Here is a 15,017-nt window from a genome sequence, read left to right as displayed (position 1 = left end):
AGAAGGAAAGGTTAAAATTGTAAATTTCTATAATCTGTGTAAAAAACTTTCAATAGAGTTAATGAATGAACTTGCCGGGTATTTAGGAGGAAAAGTTATATGTTGTGGAGATTTTAATGCACATAGTGTGGGAGGGTGGACAATTACTGCAAAGCTGGAAGCAGGCAGTAATTTCAAAAGGGAAACCAGGGAAGGACTTGAAAAATCTAGGGAATTATAAGCCTATTGCTTTAACATTCAACGTGTGTAAAGTAATGGAAAAAATGGTAAATGAAAGGTTAACATAATATTTAGAATGCAAAGGATATTTATGTACCAGAGTGGTTTCAGGAAGGGGAGACATACAATGGATCCAGCAGTATGTTAAGAACATAATATAAGGAAGGCACAAATAAAAAAGTGTAGTGGCTGTGTTTTTCGATATCGAGAAAGCATATGACACGATGTAGGGAGAAGGGCTATTAGTAAAACTTGGTCAATTGGGTATTAATTGGGTATTAAAATGGATTAAGGATTTTTTATTTGGGGGTTTAATTCAAATATGAATTGGGAATCTCAGTTGGTATTGAAAATGGAACCTCTCAAAGGAGCATTTTAAGTCCTTTATTATTATCTTTAATTATAAACTATGTATATGAAGAAATAGAAAATGAGATGGGAGTTTCACTTTTTGCAGATGATGAGGCAATATGGAAAAGAGGAAGAAATATGAGATGAAATATCAGTATATACAGGTGAACTGCTGGCAATACTGTAAACGGTGCAGTGAGTGGAGGACACCAGGCCAATAAGGTTGGTTATTTGTTCAGATTCCAGTTCAGCATTAAAGAGCCAACAGTTCAACCATTCAGACACCGGACCAGATATTGTGATTGAGGTGCAACAAACATTATACCAAATGTTAGCAATTTGGTATAATGGTATAATAGCAAAAACGTTAGAAAAAGAAGCAAAATAGATTTAAGGTAAAACTGAAATGAAAGTCATTATTAAGCAAAAACTGAATAGGAGATGGCAAAAGATATGGGAGGAAGAGCGGAAAGGACGATGGTACTACAGAGTCCAAAGGAAAGTGGGAGAAATGAGATGTGGAGGGAAGAACAGAACAGAGGAGTCAGTTCTATTGAGACTCAGATTTGGGTACACAGGGCTGAACAGTACACCGGAAAACATGAAACAGGCAGATGTGACTGTGGGCAAAAAGAGACTGCAGAACATGTTATAATGGATGGATAGGTATGAGAAAGACAGAAGACAGGTGAGGGAAATTTTCAGAAAAGAGAAAGTACAGTTTGATCTAATAGATATTTTACAAAATAATTCCAATAAGTGTCATCAAATTCTATTTCATTTTTCTTAGGGTAACTAATTTGTTTTTTTTGTTTTTTATTTTACTATATATTTTTTAGCATTATTTTATATATTTTCATTATTATTATTATTATTATTATTATTTGATTTGTATTTATTTATTTATTTTTAGTAGGAAGGCTGTTATTTATTCCACACTCCATACCAGTAGATGGCAGTAATGCATCTATAAGTTGTTTGCCAACAGCCAAAAACAAAACAACAGAAGAAGAGACACCACCGCTCTTCCATCGACTCCTCGTTTGTATTTCTCTCGGAATGGGGTACTTTTGCATGGTACCGGGATGTTCAAGCGGGACAAGAAAGGGACTAGCAGTAAGTTTTCATCTCCTACCTAGAGATTTGGAGCGTTGCAAACAGTGGCTACGGGCTATCAATCACCCGAAGTTTGGAGAAGACACAGCCATGGAAGCCGTAAAACAACAGAAGGTTTGCAGTCTCCATTTCAAGCCGGAAGACTTCAAATACAATGTCCGGGGAAAGAAGAGAGCCGCTCTTTTGAACACCGCCATCCCGTGTACCTCTCCAGATGACGAACAGCCGTCTGGAACTAGCAGCGCTAAACGCATTTGCCTGGAGGTAAGACCCACTCGACTATTACTGATAACACACACCGACAGTAATCTGCAGTAAAGCAGCACATCTCATGTGAGTTGTATATAAGTTGGCTGTCAAAGTAAGTTTTTGTCGCATGTTGTTCTAATGTGTATCGACTCGTCAGCAGTGAAGAAGCAAAGTCAACAATGTAACGTTAGATAGACACGTGGGACCATAAAGAGTCCGTGTTGCGGGCTCTTTATGGCCCCACGTTCACGCAACGCAAGGGGGTTACGAACCCGTTACGTCCTTGCGGACCCTCCTTGCGTCCACTGCAAGGGCCTGACGTGCACCTCTAAAAAATGTTGAATGAACCTTGCGTCGAGGCGACGCAGCCGCAAGGGCTGTGATTGGTCCGCTATCTACAACATTTCCGGCAATACGCTTTGTATGTAAAAAAAAAAAAATCAAAAGCCAAACATGTAACTTCTGCCTCCATAGCCGTAGAGCAGATACGTTTTGTTTTCGGTCATCATATACTTCGAATGTAATGACCAAAATGGACAACGACGACCAACTAGCAGCCTGTCTTCTGTTTTTGTTGCACATTGTTTGAGTCGTATTCAGCTTTCAAGTTGCTAGAATCCATACCATACCAAAATCAAAACCTATAGTAGTAGACCAATTGTAAAGTAATAGCATGTACAGACGAAGACCAACTATTTGTTCTCTCTTCACCACGGACATGCATAGCGACACTAAACCAGAAGCAGAACCATAAAGGTTCACGAATACGTCGAAGCGACTGCGTGGTCATTGCATTGCGTGAACGTGGAACCATAATAGTAGTTCTATATACGTTTGCTGTTCTCGATGTCAATTCACCTTGTTTCATGTGTTTTAGTTTGATGTTATTCTTATAAACATTATTCATGTTTTTAACGTTATTGAACGCATGGCATTTCAGACTCAAACGACGTCTGCTGCAGCTGTGTTGTCGTCGTCGGAAGAGGACGAGGAACACCAGTCAGCACCAACTGAAACTGACAAAAGCTATCAGCCTGACTCAACCCTCACCCCCACGTCGTCGTCATCAGAATATGAAGGTGTAAAGGACTGGCGTGAAAAGAACATCATCGTCAATGAATCCAGCCTCATGTCACGATTTGAATTTTGCCAGATGTGCGCAAAACCGATTTCTTCAAAGACCATCTTTGATTCTGGGGCACAGAGGACAGTGGAATGGATGTGTCTGGGGGGCCATTCTGGGACTTGGACATCTTCACCTGACATAAGAGGAATGCCAGAGGTAAATCTCCTTTCAGCTGTAGCTGTTCTGTTCAGGGGGCGGCACATACACACAACTCTCAGACTGGTGCCAAACCATGGGTGTCCAAATGATTGGAACAACTACATTTTACAACATCCAGAAGGCTTACTTGCACCCTGCTATTGAGAACGTGTATGAGGAGAAAAGAACAGAACTCTTGGCAGGAGTTTATTTGGAACAGGAAGATGGGAAGAGGCCACCCTTCAGATGCTTGTCGCTATATTGCGGCTCATAAAGCCATGAACATCTGATTCGAGCATCAAATCTTCAGAATCCCCATCTTCCATATCAGATTGTGTACCTTCCGCCATTGTCGTTACTGCACAGCTTTCCCCACAGCGTCTGTTAGCTTAGCATCCAAGTAGTCTAATGGCGGATGTTAGTTTCTGCAGGTTTCTGCAAGTGAAGTCCCACCCACTGGCACTGATCTGTAATAGGTCTGTAGCGTCAGTGGGTCCCACCCACTATAGGCGGGTTTGAAAATGAGGAACTAGTTGTAGTCTCACTAGAGCCCCCCCCCCCCCCCCTTACACTCCCTGCTTTAAATGACGCAAAAATCATAATTTTGCGTCTTCTAAAGAAAGCAGGAAGTGTTAAGGTAGATACAAATCTCTCCCGTCTCAGGGAAAATGAGGGAATGATGCACGGCCATTCAAAAATATGACTGGGGGTTTCTAACGATACAAAGCTTAATGCAAATGGGAGAAGTGTTCCTTTAAGAGCTAACGGCTAGTATGGAGGAGGGTGGCTCATCTAAACATGTGGCTTCCACCAGGGGCGTTGCTACACATAAAGCTCTACTGAGGCACAGGCCCCCCTATATTAACCCCCCTTGCTTAGAACCACTATTACAGCCAAAGCCTGTGACACTTATTTATAATATTTTTATTGTCTTATATATCGTTTTTCTATATTTTTGTCTTTCAAGAATTTAATTCCATTTACCAACTAGAGTACCCTCGTATACCACCATTGGTATACTTGCCACAAGTTGAAAAAACACTGGTTTAAAGCCTGTTTAGGCTTTACACTTTAAGAGCATCCTCTCTGTTGTTAAGAAGTTTTCTGCCTTCCTTGTTTTCACATTTTTTGTAACGGTTTGATACAATTTTGTTATGCTTTTTATGTCATTTATTTACCTGAATGCTTGGCATTAATCAGTCACTACCATCTCTCTTGCAGACTGCGCCATGTGAGGAGAGCTGCCCTGGGATAACCTTTGACTTATCAGAGTTTACCTTTGATGAGGAAAACAATTGTTCAAATAAAGAAGGAGGGGAAGCAGGAAAAGAAAACAATTGTTCAAATGAAGCGGGGGGGAAGGCGGAAGTAGAGATCAACTCTTCAAGTGAAGAAGGGGAAGAAGAAGAAGAAAATGAAGAGAAGGATGACCGTGATTCAGACTGGGAAAACCAAGATTCAGACCAATTGGAGAGTGACGACTCGGGTGACAGCACCGAAAGCGACTTGAATTCAAATACTGAATTGCCTAAAAAAGTCCGTCAACTTTGTCCCGAATGTGGTGCCTTTTTCTTTACCTGCAAGGCTCATACATGCGAGTATAAAATCAAACCGTTTTCCTGTAATGTTTGTGGCAAGAGATGCGTGGACGTAAACTCCCTCAAACTTCATAGCGCAATCCACAAGGAAAGCTATAAGCACCTCTGCAAGTTCTGTTTGGCCCCCTTTAAAACAAAACTTGACAAACATGCCCATGAGGGAGCCCACAAATACAGTTCAAAACCATACACATGCCCTGACTGTTCCTTGACATTTGCCAAAATCCATGCACGCAATGAACACTTGAAAGGACACCGGGGCCCCAAAAGATATACCTGCCCCCATTGTGCTTTGGAATTCCGGAATGCGAACCACTTGGAAAGACACACCATGGTGCACACTGGCAAGAAGGAGTATGTGTGTGAGTTCTGCAGTCGCTCCTTCAACCAGCCGGGCCACCTTAAATCCCACCTGCGTGTGCACACCGGGGAGAAGCCCTTCCAGTGCCAGCACTGTGACAAGAGCTTCAATCACAACGTGAGCTTGAAGAGTCACGTTATGCGGTACCATAAAGAGGAAGCTTCAGATTCCGGGCTGAGTGGACCCGTGAAACGGACCAAAAGGACGATTTGGGAATCCACGGGTAGACCCAGAGGAAGACCCAAAAGAAACGCAGCAACAAACTCTATTCCTGCTGTGAAAGGGGAGGCCCCAGACCCAACCACAGCAGCTGAGACATCAGTGAAGGGCCATTTGAGGAGAGACTCTTCCGAGGACATTGATAGTAATTGGAGTGACAAGGATCCATCCTCTGAACTGAGAGAAGAGGACAAGATGGAGGAAAGTAAGCAAATGCGGAAGAGCAAACGGAAAGCCAGACCGAGATCAATGACCGATTATATTGTAGAGAAGGATTCTGAGAGTGACTCGGACAGTAACCCTGAGGAGGAGGCTAAGAAGAGAAAAGTCGTCAAAAGTCAGGAAACATAGGAGGACGTAGAGGAAGGCCTCGAAATTAACCTCAATCAACATAAGGATCCATTTAATTGTTTAAATGTCACATATCTGACATCCAAACTGAATTTACCAGAGCTGAGCTGGTATATCAAAGTAGGTATTTGTGGGGTACATTTAGAAAAAAAATTCCAATTAGGTTTAATAACTGGACCCGTCATGTGAAATATTCAAACAGTCTATCATACAAGTTGCCCTTAATGTTTTAGTTTCAATGGATATCATCCTGATATGTTTTACCATTTCAGTAACCAGACACACATGACAATAAAATGCATCCAATATAAACGTATATTTATAATAAATAAAATAGCTCTAAACTAACTGAGGTTCTTCCACCATGTCCAGCTGACGCAAGCAATCAAGACCATTGGACCTGAATGCTATTCAGGATAAAGTTTCCTAAAGAAGTCTGGGGACACTCAGTGCAAGTCAAATATCTAACCATGGACTATGACTCTATTCTTTGTGGTCGTTTATTGTTCTTTCAACCCATAACAGTATGTGGGAATTTATGTTACTTTTTCCATCATAGTTTCATCATTGGTAGTTTGAAAGTAATTGTGTGAAGTTGTTTTTTTTTGCTATGCAAATATCAAGAGCTCTTCAGTTGAAATAAATTGTTGATTAAGCTGACCAGACTTTTGTTTGTCCTTGACCTATTTTGCTCTGTTGAAACCGTGTACAACTTTACATTCGATAACTACACAAAATATGCTACTATTCCTTGATTTATCCTATTGACAAACGCCAGCAATACACATGGCATCGTTTTAAGTAAGCTAAAAGTATAGTCTGAAAGTTATTTAGGTTACTTGTATTAAGATTGCATCAAACCTGCCTACTTATTTCAGATTTTTTGAGTTATTCAACTATTTCTCCAGATAATGGCTAATAAGCATCATGTGTTCGAAGGGTACTGTTTCGAGTGTAGGTTAGGCAGCCTAAAACCCGTCTCTTGAATACACCACATGGCATTGGAAAGGAATCGCCCCGTCTTAGACTTTTTAAAATAAGAACTCGGAATTGGGTTGGACCAAGGGACAACTCGAAGTATTTTCTCTATCCAAATAGGTAAAAACACATTACATTCAAAGGTTAATCTCTCAGAATGACGGACAACCTCCCAGAACCAATTCCAGACTGCTGTCAGTTGATCTGGGAGCAGCAGGGTCCTAATTATTATTTCCTTTTTTTGTAAATAACCGGATGGATGATTTATTGCAGTGACATTGCATTGTATTTCTAAAAGTTAGAATGTAGCACCAAATACGGTATTGGTCGTCGTTTCACATCCATTACTGCTAAAATCCACTAGGTGTCCTCCTTGCCCTACCAATAAAAAGAGCTCACGGGTTTGTAAAAAAAATTCGAACTAGTCTTAACCCCCTTCCTTTCTTTCATTCCTTCCCCGATTATCTCGACCTAAAGCACACTGTGTTCTACTGCTGCTAGTGAATCCGGCCTCATCTAACATTCCGTCTAACTCTTCATTCCCTCCAATATACAGGCCACATCAAAGAAATAGACTGTGGGATCTCTCCACAGCTTATGTTTCCTATGCATAAAACATCTATGTTTTATGTATGTTGCATTCAATGTTATTTTAGGTATGTATATTTATGTAGGTTTCTTTTTGCAGGGTCCAGATTTCCAAACACCACATCCACCTTCTTTGCAGGTCTGTTCTAAAGAGGTCACCGTTTGGTATAGCTTTCTCCTGTTCTTTAGTTTTTTACTTTATACTTTGTATACTGCAACTACACTGCTGCATGTATATGAGATCGATATTTTAGCTTTACAATGGGAGGTGGAAGTTCACCACGATCACTAATAATTTACATCAAGCGGTACTTGGAGGGGCACTCTGTGACGTTGTGATGATGGGTACCAGCACATGTGAGGGTGGTGGGGAAAAGGAAAATAGACAGATTAGCAAAGATAGCACCAAGGTCAGGGAATGTCCCAGTCCAAGTAAATGCCAGTGAATCTGGAGGGGAAGGAGCAATAACATTTTATAGTGTAGAAATGACAAAGTATGCGGTACAGAAAGCAAGGGTCAGCGATGGTTAGATTAATGCTAGCTCATAGTTGTTTGAAATAGCACCTTCCCCATGAATCCCTGAATCACTGTTCCTGGGAGTGGCTGTGCGAACACGTGCAGGTGGACCTGGGAATCAGGGGCCCCTGCTGGGTGAAGCCAACCAGGAACCCCGGCCAAGACGAGATAATGGGATTTTCTACAGCTCACTTGTACTAGAACAGTTAACAATGACAGGAGGAAACACAAGAGGAGCCCTGAATGCTCTCACAGACACGCGCGCACACACACACACACACACGCACGCACAAGCTACTTCTCTCTATCTCACTCTCTCACACACACACACACACACACACAGAACACACACACTAATTCTCTCTAGCGCTCTCACACACACACACACACCTCTATCTTACTTTCTCTCTTACTCACACACACACACACACACACCACCTTCTCTCTCTTTCACTCTCACTCTTAATCTCACACACATGCCCTGCTACATCTCGACGGGATGCCAGGTCAGAAATAAAGAGTCAGAAGTCTGTTGCCAATGATTGACTGTCCGGTGCCAGGGGGTGACCAGGTTCACAAGTTTATGCTCCTTTTGAATGACTGGGCGAAGGTCAGGGTTTAGGATCACTGGTTCGCCTTACTCTTCCTGAATGAAACGCTGACACGGTGAGCGGAACAGGCCTCCGCGGTGCATCACCAATCAGAACAGGTGCACCTTGAAGCTCTGCGTTGTCAAAGTCCATGGTTTCCACTGTTTTCTTTCTCTTTGACTCTGATGCGTTTTCCCGGAATACCAATTTGGTATTTCAACCAAAATGTTTGTGATTTTCATTAGATTTATTTTCATTTTCATTTGAAAGAATGAGGAATGTAATGAATTCCCAATGATGTAAGTTGTAATCTAGAGTCCTTGGTAATCTAGAGTCCTTGGGTGTGGTTGCGGTGCTGTGAGTGTGTGTGTGTCTGGAGAGGGGTGGGGGGAGGGATTAGGATGGAAGTGCTTGGGGGTCCTTGAGGGAAATGGCAGAATGAGGTGGCAGACAATGTGCACACATCACACTTGTGACGTACCAACCTTAACTGTGGCTACATGCTGTAAAAGGCTATTTTATGAGAGCAGCCATAAACAACAACCCCCTCCCTTCCCCCCATCCCAGCACTGTCACATATTGGCTCTTTCTTAATACTCAGGCATCCATATGTAGGCCTCCAATGCCGCAGTGCATGCATGGTCTGTCAGTATCATTCCTGTGCGATAGATTCTGTGCTTCAAACTACCAACTAGAAGCATGGATGAGGTTTGTGTCTATCCATGAGGTTTGTGTCTATAGACTGTATTTGATCGTCCATTGGGTGGTTTTGATTGCTACAGGAGATAGCAGCATGCAACGTGATGACAGAATGGAGGAGATAGGTCTCGGTCTCAGCCTAGATAAGAGTAATCGTGTTACTTTGCTGGTAGCGTTCGCAGTATGATAGCTTGCACTGACAAGACACTGACAAGGCACAGCTGAGCACTGTCACAGGCACACACACACGCGAATACCCAAATAAACATGCATATTATTTACACAAGCATGTATCCATGCATACAACGCACACACACACACTCAAAAACAAATATGTGTGCAATATTTGATGCACACCTGCAATCACAAGCGCTCGCCTATAAACTTAACATGCTGGGAAGGGCAACAACCCTTCTGGTCTCAACCGGATCCCGGCAGATTCCCATGCCTGGTTAGTGTTTGTTTGTTTGTGTGTGTGCATTTGTGCATGAGTAAGTGTTTATGTGTATGTCCATGAATGAGTGTGTATTTGTATCTTTGTCCATGTATATGCATGTGTGTTTGCATGCATGGATGTATCTCTTTGGGCATGTGGCATGCCTGGGTGTGGAAGTGTGTATTCGTGTGTGTGCATGCGTATGTTCATGAATGTCCCTTGTCCATGTATTTTCGTGTGTGTGTGTGTGTGTGTGTGTTTGTGTTTGTATCTGATGTGTGGCTGTATCTGTGCATGAATTCCTGCGATTTCGTATAGCGTGTGTGTGTGTGTGTGTGCGTGCAAGGAAGCTGGAGGTTGACTGAGGCTCAGGGAGGGGTGGGGGTGGGGGTGACGGAGCAGAGAGAATAATCAAGCTGAACGGATGAGGGGGAAGACGAGTTGCTGAGGATGGATGAGAGCAGACAGCATGTTACGTAACGCAGTAACCCACTTCACCATCCCTAACAAAGGGCTGGGCTGAATGGAGAAACAGAGGTGAATCCCTCCGTGTTGGCATGCACTGCACGCTGTTGGTCTTTTGGTTGAGCCTGGACGAATGATGAATGAGTGAATGGGTAGAGATCGTCTCACTACCGGGGTTGTTAGGGGATTCAGAAGAACGTGGGCTTGAAGGAGCAATGCAGTCTGAGCTCAAAATTGTTGTTTCATGGTTATAGCTAGGGATTCCTTTGATTGGTCATGTTCATAACACACACACACACACACACACACACACACACACACACACACACACACACACTCATCAGAACACATGCACCCATCAGAATGCATGGGACCCATCAGGACGGGATGATCAATGAGATGTTTTTTCGAAAACCAGTTCAATTGAAATGTGCGACTGCACCCAGGCACAGCCAGGCTGTGTTGGACTACCGGTGCCCTGCTGTCAGCCCTTCAGCAAGACAGGGGCCCGGGACTGAGGAAGATAGACAGAGGAAAGGTCCTGCAAGGTTTGAGGGAAGCCTGATGGAAAACACCAAGTGTCTTTAATCGTAATCCCACAGCTCGCTGAATACCAATGAGCAGCCCCGACTGCTCACTGGGCCCACGCAACCCCCTCGCTATTCAAAGCCATTATAGGTCAATTTATTCAAATGACCCGGCTGTTGCATAACCCCCCATTGAACAAGTCTATACGGGGCGATGGGATAAGAAAACATAAACAGTTGTGTAGGGGTTGGGCGGGGGGGGACACGGGAACCCACGGGAAGTTCCGTCTGAATAAAATCTCCTGGCTCTTGCTGTTTGCTCTCAAATCAGAAAGCAACAGATCAGAGAAGCAAGGGCTCCATGGACACCAGCAGCCTTTCTGGGTCTGGTTGTTGTTGTGGGATACGTTGATACAGCCGGTTCAATCAAGTATTTCCCATAGCAAAACATCAGCATAGCTTGATTTCGCATGAATCAGAGATAAGTGGTTGCCATGACCCGTTTCTGACTATCCATTACTCAACTGTTGACTGTTTCTGACCTTTTTCTGTTATGTTCTGTTATCTGTGCTATGTTTGTTACACCACACATGCGACACAGGTTTATTCACACAAATCGATACCACACACATGCTAAAAATAGCCTACTAGGATTCAGACTCGCTATCAGGTAAATATGAATCGCAAAGGACAGGAAAGCCTACGTTAAGAAACATAGTGTCTTGCATGCCACATAAACAGTTTCTCCTGGTCTGCTGCTGACCTCATAAACCAGGTCGGGGTCCCAAACGGACACAGACTCTCACCCCCCAGCCCCCACAGACATGTTACATTAGTCAAGTCTCCACGTTTGTCTCCAGGCTTTAATGCACAGTTCTCTGCACCATATTCCTCTCACATTGCACATTTGCTAGACTTGAGACTTGAACTTCTTATGCATATTTCAGTGTCTGTATTTTTCACATTCTTGCACAAACTGTAAATCTCTTGTTTGGTTATTATGGTAAATGTTTATATTTTATATTGTGTTTATTGACCTGTTGTACTTTATTGACCTGTTGTACTTTATTTCTTTCTGTTTGATGTTTTTTAATCAAGTTTATCTAACCCTGACTTGACAGTACAGGCAGAACAGTCAATACAGATTCTGATTCTGACATGATTTACAGAGTCTGTAAGTCATTGTATGAAATATAAAGGGAAATAATAAACTACATGCATAAATTGTAAGTGTGCACATAAAAAATGAGCTCAAAATTGTTTTGAAGGAATGGACGTCCCAACTTTAAATCATAATTGAACATTATGTACCAATGTCAAGGAGAGCGTTTGTGGGGTGCAAGAACGGGTTGTCAACAACATGTAGTACTGCCTTATACCAACAGAGGGCTCTGGCGCTGCAAAGAGGCATATGGACAATGGATGCAAAACATTTTGTTCTAGGATGTGCAGCAGACCGCTTCAGACCAGTTATTTTTTCTGTGCCACATAGAAATAATGTTGTCATAATTCCAAGATTTGGATTGCTTTGCTAATTAATCATTAAACAGAAAATGTCCCTCCCTGAACATCCCGGTTCAGGGATGTTCAGGAAACAGACCAGTATTGTTTTATGATCCAATATAAGCAAATAAGGTCTTGAACAATAAAAGTTGTTTTTTTTCCGATGAGCATGGCAAAACAAATGGACTATCATAAAGGCCTGTCTTCTCCATTCCCACTTCGGCGTAAACAGCGATTTGGGCCACCTGTCCCTTTATTACTGTTAAGTCTGTTGTTTGTGGCTTAGGGTGATGCTATACTGTTAGTGATGCACTACGGTTTCTATCCAAGCCTGAGTTGAAGGGTTCACACCGCCTGGTCTCCGTCTAGCCTTTCTCCTGCACAGTGTGACCACGGCGTGTAAAGTGAGATGGGCCGAAACAAGAGAATTCCTCTGATTAAATGGGACACCGTATCTCTCCCTTGTCCCCTAGTGGCTTTGAGCGTATTCTGCTGCCTAACACGTGTCTGCTAGCTCTCCTTTCACAGTGTGCCACCATGACAGTAAAAAACACATAAACCCACCCACGTTCCAAACTTGAACTTCCCCCCCGCCCCAACAACCACAAAAAACACCCATCACAGCCCTGATGGCTTAAGGAGAAGGCTACTTCCAGCTGAGAGAAAAGGGCTGATTTAGTGGATGACTGGTGGACAGCAGCCACCTGTAAGACAGAGAAGGAGGGGAAGAGGAAGCCCTACTTCCAAAGGGAGCTCACTGGTTCCCCATGGCAGCAGCTACCGCCGCACATGGCACTGGGGGGGGGGGGGGAGGGGGGGCGCAGGGGTTGGGGGGGGAAGGGGGGAGGCCGGTTGGTGTCACCTCTCATTACCATCCGCCCATCCCCCCCTTGTCCCTGTAAGAACCAAACGGGAGATCCTTTACACTTTAATGACTTTCCCACAGTGGCTCTCCAAAACGGCAGCTCCTTCCCCTAAATGAACCAGCGCCCGGGCCGGGGGAGGGGGGGGGGGGGGGGGGGGACTGGAGGGGAAGCCTGCAGCGCTGCGGGCACAGGGGAGAGAGAGCCTATATACTGGGTCCAGTGTGTCTGTCCACTCTGCTGGCCCAACCGGGTGTAATAATCAGGCCTTTATGTGGCGATAGAGGGGCAGGGATTGGGAGGGGGGGGACAATACTAAGGTTGTCCTCCATGGACCCCCCCCTTCTCCCCGACTCTCTTCTCCATCACCCCCTCATCCTCTTCTTCCTCACGCTGCCTTGATTGTCCTTCTGTAAACACGTGGGCATGCTGTGATATTCCCCCCCGGCCCCCAACACTGCCTCCCCCCCCCCGGTTGTTTATGTGACGGCCTCCTTCCAAACACTCCAGACCCCAGCTGATGAACTGTCTCGAGAGTGGGACGTGGGCCGAAGGAGAACAAAGGTCTTCCGACACGTCCGGAGCTGTGCCCAGCTGTTTCGTCTTTTTTTGAATGGTTTTGCATGCTTTGCTCCTCAGGCAAAACTTTCGTAGTGTCCCATTTGCCACCAGGCCAACAACATGTTTGAGAGTGTTGTTTCAAGGTGGGGAGTCACAGGTGACAGACATGCGATGGGAGTTACAGATTATTGAAGGTGTACGGGGAGTCCCAGGTTATTTCTGCTAAATCAGGGCTTATTTCAGGTGGTGAGTCACTGGATTAGAATGACAACAGCGATGGCCTTAACTCGTCATCTTTTGCCATGACATCATTCATTTCATCATTTGATATCCATTTGAAAGATGAAAATAAATGATGACGAACCACAAAAGGCGGTTAGGTATTTAATAATTTTTTTTTTCAAATAAAGGTCAGAGCCAATTCTTTGTTAAATTTCAACTGTCAAGCAGTACGTTGGAGGTGATTCCATCACGTTAGACTTTGCCACAGCCACAGAGTGTGTAAACAAGAGGTTGGACTTAGCCACCCTGTTTTCAAAGCACTGGGCTTTGTTGCTAGGCACTAATGGCAATTTTGTCACACAGCCAGACACAGAAGACGCCTTACTCAAGACGTACAAACCGCTCCTCAACAAATGTTCCTCTTTATGCATTTGTGGTGCAGAGGAGATGCAAGACGTGTGTGGAGCATTTCGATGATTCAGCATTCAGACCTATAAATCATACGTTGTTCTCCCCTCTTGATCAGCGGTACCCGCGTCACGCTGTGGTACGAGGGCGACGGGTCCCCCAGTGAGGCCTGCTAATTTTGTGCTTCCCTCAAAGTATTTGTAGCTTAGAGTAATGCTGCATTACTGTGTTGTGCCGTACGATGTGGGCTAATAACGTGCTGTTAAAGTGGATTACAGCTAGTGATGGTGTATGTTAGAAAACATAATCCCAACGCAAATCCTTACTTAGCTCTTGAATATACTGTGTGTGTGTGTGTGTGTGTGTGTGTGTGTGTGTGTGAGTGAGAGAGATTGAGAGAAGTTTGTGTGTTTGTGTGTGTGTGTGTGTGTGTGTGTGTGTGTGTGTGTGTGTGTGTGTGTGTGTGTGTGTGTGTGTGTGTGTGTGTGTGTGTGTGTGTGAGCAGCAGGTGGATGCCCAGTATAATAAGTATGTGTTTCATTTGGGTGTCATTCATTTGGGTAATTTTCCCAAACCGTCCTGCCTTTTGAATCTATGCTGTCACATTTAGAAAGCCAATACTAATTGAGTGAGTGTACACAATTGAGTGTACACAGAAATTATTTATGTGATTATATGGACATTATCACATTGAATTACAGAGTTAAGGCTGCGTTTTTTGTACTGCAGCTACCCTTACAAATACTGTTGCACACAGTTTGCATAGAATTGGGACATACTACAGGTGATGTCACTGATTAGCACACCTGTAGTGCCGCCCACATATCTTCTGCTGTGCATAGGATTGTGGGGCAGAAAAAAGCTGCCAAAAAGCATGCTGGCTTGCATACTGGAAAAGGCGACTGGATGTAGGACAACACCCTGGTATTTCT

At 43.8% G+C, this 15,017-nt stretch overlaps 1 protein-coding gene across 1 annotated transcript; it reads left to right on the top strand.

Annotated features, from left to right (window-relative positions):
- The first annotated feature begins 1,620 nt into the window (after positions 1-1,620).
- Positions 1,621-6,388, top strand: LOC311361428 (uncharacterized protein). Its single transcript, XM_084481595.1, has 3 exons — positions 1,621-1,950; positions 2,876-3,217; positions 4,421-6,388. Exons 1-3 carry the CDS (start codon positions 1,630-1,632, stop codon positions 5,726-5,728), a joined length of 1,971 nt encoding a protein of 656 aa, XP_084337721.1. The 5' UTR covers positions 1,621-1,629; the 3' UTR covers positions 5,729-6,388.
- Positions 6,389-15,017: the final 8,629 nt, after the last annotated feature.

The sequence above is a fragment of the Micromesistius poutassou genome (assembly GCF_964030765.1).
Source record: "Micromesistius poutassou genome assembly, chromosome: 16".
Lineage (NCBI taxonomy): Eukaryota > Metazoa > Chordata > Actinopteri > Gadiformes > Gadidae > Micromesistius > Micromesistius poutassou.
Note: the sequence above shows the minus strand (reverse complement) of the source record. Positions and strands in the feature narration are given on the sequence as shown.